We start from the raw sequence: 6,496 nt of genomic DNA, 5'->3' as shown, positions 1-6,496 counted from the left end.
AGTTTGTAATTGGTAAATACAATTGAGAATAACTAGATCTTTAGTTTGTAATTTACCCTATGTGATTTAATCTATTTAGTCTTACATGTGCAAGTAGTGAACTACAAGAGTTTTGATAAACTACTAAAAATCTAATCTAAATTTTAATCTAACTAGACTCCAATCTAAAATTTGTAAAAGTATAGGCAAGAACAACAATGTTAGAAAATCCTAAAATAGGATGATAAGATATTGGAATTCATTTCCACGCACATGTACTGTACTAAAAGGACTCCTCATTGAACACCCCGTGCCCAAAATGGCAAGAGGGGGAGGGGTCATTGGTACAGCCTATGTGTGGGTTAGTTAAAAGGAATACATTTATAGTTTTGCAAATAAATTAACATGGATCTAAGTAATTATTCAAATCGTGAGTGTTTCAAGGTGTTAAAATCAATAGTGTGAAATCAATCATTTATGAGGGTTTAACAAGGTTAAACGTCTAATATTATTTTATCTCCTGTCAATTCTGGTATTTACTAGGTAGCACTAGGCCTTTAGTATAGAAAACAGAGAGAAAGGATTTATTTTCGGGGTGAGATCTGCAAAAAATCGAATCTAGTGAGCTTACGAAAGTTAAATAGTTCCTTTCTCTTCAAGGTTGAACGTCCTTTATCAGTATAGTAATACATGATATAAAGCAGTTTCGGGTTGAACGTCCCTTATCAGAAAGTCACTGGTATAAATATGAAATATTCTTTGGTTGAACGCTAGCTTAAGTAATATAATACAGAAAATGTTGAACGAATGGAGATAATATTAAGACAAAGAGACCTCACCTTGGTCACATCAGTAACAGTTTAATTTGAATTAATTCGATATGGGAAAAAAAACAAATGTCTGATTGACAGCCTTCCTTTCTCTCTCTTTCTCTGTCCAGCTGGCAGAATGGGGGGGGGGAGGAAAGGTATTTGTGCGTTTGTGTGTAACTGAGTTAAAAGTAGCAGAGAGCCTAAAATACAGGACGTGGTCATTATCAGTCTATTTATTTATTTATTTTCGGGTGTGAAAAACAGCCTGAGAGGGGACTAACAGTGGCCATAGTTTTGTTCAATGGAGAATATCCTAATGTTAAAGTTTTACCAGGTTAAAGTTTTAAAGTATTACATTATTTTAATTGTTGAGTGTTTAAATTCTATCCTAATATAATCCATTTCAATTATTTTAATTTGAGTTAAATCATTTCAGTTCATTTGGTTCTTAAACTAACTATTATAGGTATTTTGTAGTGTGGAATTACAAAGTTAAAAAATAGTATAGGGAAAGAAAAAAATATATAAATAGCAGATCTACAAGCTCTACTATCTTCTTAAATTTCTTCCTAAATTTAACTAGATGTGTTTACTATCTTCTAATTTAACTATAGATGTGTTTTTCTTGATTCTAGATGTGTCCAGTAATTTTTAAATTTCTTAATAGCGAAACCTTCTTTATCTGACCACTGTCATCAAACATGAATCTAGCCATACAGTTTTAATCATCAATATTTGTCATTCTAAAAATCTCCTGGGCCATGTAAATTAATAAGGTATCAATTTTCATATATAAAGCGGTGGATTGTAGTGGCAGTTTTAGAATGCCAATTCTACTATTCAATAAGAACTATAATTGTATTCCATTCAGTCAAATAGGATGGACTATCACAAATACGCATTCGGACTGACCGACAGCTGTCACCTGACAGCTGTCACTATTGCCTCTACCTACTTGGGTGTGTTCTCAAATTAGTTGTTTCCTGCTTGCCTCCAACTATCTCCCATTTAGAGCAGTCTTCCTGTCAATCTAACAGCTGACTTGACTCCTCCATACTGTCAGCAAAGGTATACTTATTTGTGTGTCACCCTTATCTTTAGCGCAGATCCTTATATGAACATTTTGTATAGCATCTCTGTTATCCCATTTAGAGTAGGTTCCTGTCTGTCAGCAAACACCATGAACAACACCATGAACGGAGATGTTGTAACACCACCTGTTATTATCTGTCCATGTCCTGTTGTATTTGAATAAAACACCTGTCACTGACTGTCAATTTGGGGGTGTGTGGTTGACAATAAAAGGGGGTTGTATGTCATTGATGGGGAGGGCTGTGGGAGAGTGCTGTTGGACTGTTAAACCATTCTGCTGTACTGAGATGAGAGGAACGATGAATAAAGAACGAATTGACGATATGCCGGACTCCTTGTGTCGTGCCTTCGCCTCTGCTGATTGCCAATAATGGGACCTCATAATTTCCTTAACAACTGCTACTCTGTAGACCCCGTCCTCACTGACCTCGCTGACCTCACTGACCTCACGGTCTTCATCCTGCTCTGTTGGAGCGTCTCGGCTTCTAAATCCTAACATTTTTCTGAAAAAACCCATGTTTCTATGTCAGTGGTGCTCAACCTTTAAAACCCATGTTTCTATGTCAGTGGTGCTCAACCTTTAAAACCCATGTTTCTATGTCAGTGGTGCTCAACCTTTAAAACCCATGTTTCTATGTCAGTGGTGCTCAACCTTTAAAACCCATGTTTCTATGTCAGTGGTGCTCAACCTTTAAAACCCATGTTTCTATGTCAGTGGTGCTCAACCTTTAAAACCCATGTTTCTATGTCAGTGGTGCTCAACCTTTAAAACCCATGTTTCTATGTCAGTGGTGCTCAACCTTTAAAACCCATGTTTCTATGTCAGTGGTGCTCAACCTTTTTCACGTCAAGGACCCCCAGAATTATCTCTATTGGGCCACGGACCCCCATCTCAAAATATGTAGTTCCAGGGACCTCCCCCAGAAGCCAATATTTTAGTTAAAAATGTTCGCTCTGAAATATATATTCAAAGATTTGCGTCCCCTTTTTCACGACTTTTCAAAAATAGCAGACCTACAAGCTGGTAGCGTGCCACCAGCTTGTAGATCTGCTATTTTTCAATAGCTAAAGTATAACAGAATGCTTAAAACACCAACAGGGGTTCCCGGCCAGAATGGGTTAAAGGTGTGGTGACATGGTGCAGGTGGAGGTTCCTTTTAAAGATGTGGTGACATGGTGCAGGTGCACAACATCACCGCTAATCATCACACCCCTTTTGATTGATTGATTTTAATATTTATTAACAGTTTGCAGAATTACAGTACATTTCAGGCACAAACTCAATACAAAGACTGTTAACTGTGAGTGGACGACACCATAAAGCATTACACTTGTTTACAAGAGGGTCCACCTTGTTCAATTCATCAAAAATATTTAGAGACGTAAAAATAGACACTTCTATATAGACAAAGAACAGAACAGGAAATCATCATAAAGGAGGTAAAAAGGGAAAATAAACATATACAGTGAGGGGGAATTCAGATTGTTTTGACTGTGTAATAGAGTCTCTGTATAGAAATTAATAATGTGACTAGCAATTACATCTCAGAATATACATATATATACAAAGCAAAACAATTAGGGGCTTGTTTAAACACATCTAATGTAGGTCGCTGAGGACATCTAGCCGTTCATAAATCAGTTACATACATCATACTATAATTAAGCCTCTGTCTGTCTGTCTATGTCAAAATGTGTACAAAGTCTATTGAAAATATAGCAGATCTACAAGCTCACAATGTGTCGCGTCACATGTTCAGATGGGGGTCCCTGGTACAACACATGTTCAGATGGGGGTCCCTGGTACAACACATGTTCAGATGGGGGTCCCACATGTTCAGATGGGGTCCCTGGTACAACACATGTTCAGATGGGGGTCCCTGGTACAACACATGTTCAGATGGGGGTCCCTGGTACAACACATGTTCAGATGGGGGTCCCTGGTACAACACATGTTCAGATGCGGGTCCCACATGTTCAGATGGGGGTCCCTGGTACAACACATGTTCAGATGGGGGTCCCTGGTACAACACATTTTCAGATGTGTGGGGGTCCCTGGTACAACACATGTTCAGATGGGGGTCCCTGGTACAACACATGTTCAGATGGGGGTCCCACATGTTCAGATGGGGGTCCCTGGTACAACACATGTTCAGATGGGGGTCCCTGGTACAACACATGTTCAGATGGGGGTCCCTGGTACAACACATGTTCAGATGGGGGTCCCTGGTACAACACATGTTCAGATGGGGGTCCCAGGTACAAGTCAATATTAATTTGGGGGTTTGAGAACCACTGCGGTTAGGGTCCATTTGGACCCCTAGTGTGGTCTGGGGACCCCCAGGGATCCTTGAGGGGGTTCCAGGGGGTCTTGAGGGGGTTACAGGGGTCTTGAGGGGGTTCCAGGGGGTCCTTGAGGGGGTTCCAGGGGTCCTTGAGGGGGTTCCAGGGGTCTTGAGGGGGTACCAGGGGGTCTTGAGGGGGTTCCAGGGGTCCTTGAGGGGGTTCCAGGGGGTCTTGAGGGGGTTCCAGGGGGTCTTGAGGGGGTTCCAGGGGTCTTAAGGGGGTTACAGGTGTCCTTGAGGGGGTTCCAGGGGTCCTTGATGGGGTTCCAGGGGTCTTTGAGGGGGTTCCAGGGGTCCTTCAGGGGGTTCCAGGGGTCCTTCAGGGGGTTCCAGGGGTCTTTGAGGGGGTTCCAGGGGTCCTTGGGGGGGTTACAGGGGTCCTTAACCCATTTTGGGTGGGAACCCCTTTTGGTGTTTTAAACATGTTATAATTTAGCTATTGAAAAATAGCAGACCTACAAGCTCGTAGCGCGCCACTCAGTGGCGCGCTACGAGCTTGTAGATCTGCTATTTTTGAGAAATCGTGAAAACACACAGCTCTGTGTGTGTGTGTGTGTGTGTGTGTGTGTGTGTGTGTGGACCCCTAGTGTGGTCTGGGGACACCCAGGGGTCTTTGAGGGGGTTCCAGGGGTCCTTGATGGGGTTCCAGGGGTCTTTGAGGGGGTTCCAGGGGTCCTTCGAGGGGGTTCCAGGGGTCCTTCAGGGGGTTCCAGGGGTCCTTGAGGGGGTTCCAGGGGTCCTTGAGGGGGTTCCAGGGGTCCTTAACCCATTTTGGGCGGGAACCCCTTTTGGTGTTTTAAACATTATGTTATAATTTAGCTATTGAAAAATAGCAGACCTACAAGCTCGTAGCACGCCACTCAGTGGCGCGCTACGAGCTTGTAGATCTGCTATTTTTGAGAAATCGTGAAAACACACAGCTCTGTGTGTGTGTGTGTGTGTGTGTGTGTGTGTGTGTGTGTGTGTGGACCCCTAGTGTGGTCTGGGGACACCCAGGGGTCTTTGAGGGGGTTCCAGGGGTCTTTGAGGGGGTTCCAGGGGTCTTTGAGGGGGTTCCAGGTCCTTGAGGGGGTTCCAGGGGTCCTTGAGGGGGTTCCAGGGGTCTTTGAGGGGGTTCCAGGGGTCCTTGAGGGGGTTCCAGGGGTCCTTGAGGGGGTTCCAGGGGTCTTTGAGGGGTTTCCAGGGGTCTTCGAGGGGGTTCCAGGGGTCCTTGAGGGGGTTCCAGGTTTCCTTGAGGGGTTTCCAGGGGTCTTTGAGGGGGTTCCAGGGGTCTTTGAGGGGGTTCCAGGGGTCTTTGAGGGGGTTCCAGGTCCTTGAGGGGGTTCCAGGGGTCTTTGAGGGGGTTCCAGGGGTCTTTGAGGGGGTTCCAGGTCCTTGAGGGGGTTCCAGGGGTCCTTGAGGGGGTTCCAGGGGAAAAATAGCAGATCTACAAGCTCGTAGCGCGCTACGAGCTTGTAGATCTGCTATTTTTGAAAAATCGTGAAACACAGCTCTCTTCTTCTTCTAGACCTTCAGCTCCGTTGCAGCAAGCCAGTCCAGTGTGTCAATGTCTAGGTCTCTGTGTGTGTGTGTGTGTGTGTGTGTGTGTGTGTGTGTGTGTGTGTGTGTGTGTGTGTGTGTGTGTGTGTGTGTGTGTGTGTGTACCACGGAATGCAATGATTTGATTGGCTGAACACGGAATGTAATGATTTGATTGGCTGACGTCGTCATCATTATGATGTATGATGACAGTCAAGAGCGCCGCTCACTTCACACAGGTGTGATTCTTTGAATAATAATGAACATTGTATCAAAAACATATCTGGTCTTATCTGTCTGTCTCTCGTCATCATCATGATGATGATGTCACATGTGGAGTAACCATGGCGACCTGATGTGACCCTCGCATAGAGACTCTATCTCTGCTCACACAGAGACACTGAGGAGCCAGGCCCCCCCAACCCGAACCCAACACATAGCGGTTCAGTGGACGTGATCTGGAAGGTGTACAGGTGGGTCAGAGTGTCCTCTGAGGACACGTCATAGAAGGACAGAGTCCCAGCGGGACGGTCCACGTACACTGCTACTCTGTAGACCCCGTCCTCACTGACCTCGCTGACCTCACTGACCTCACGGTCTTCATCCACTGCTGCTCTGTTGGAGCGTCCAGAGGGACGGACAGGGAGGTCAGTCACCTTCCCATTGTGTATGGCAGCGTAACTGTCATCATAACACCACAGATTCCATGACCAGACATTGTCTCCAAGCAGACAGTCAACACCATCTCCT

The 6,496-nt window shown here is 44.6% G+C and overlaps 1 protein-coding gene across 1 annotated transcript in view; it reads right to left on the bottom strand.

The window, feature by feature from the left end:
* Positions 1–5,878: 5,878 nt before the first annotated feature.
* The window catches only part of LOC306917781 (uncharacterized protein), a gene marked incomplete at its 5' end in the record, with an annotated part of 62,116 nt that continues 61,498 nt past the window's right edge, over positions 5,879–6,496 (bottom strand). Inside the window, one exon of the mRNA XM_079530689.1 lies at positions 5,879–6,496. This exon is cut by the window's right edge and continues 241 nt beyond it. Coding sequence (XP_079386815.1) covers positions 6,124–6,496 — 373 coding nt within the window. The 3' untranslated portion in view covers positions 5,879–6,123.

The sequence above is a fragment of the Electrona antarctica genome, assembly GCF_951216825.1.
Source record: "Electrona antarctica genome assembly, contig: scaffold_55, whole genome shotgun sequence".
Classification (NCBI taxonomy): Eukaryota; Metazoa; Chordata; class Actinopteri; order Myctophiformes; family Myctophidae; genus Electrona; species Electrona antarctica.
This window is presented reverse-complemented; position numbering and strand designations above follow the sequence as displayed.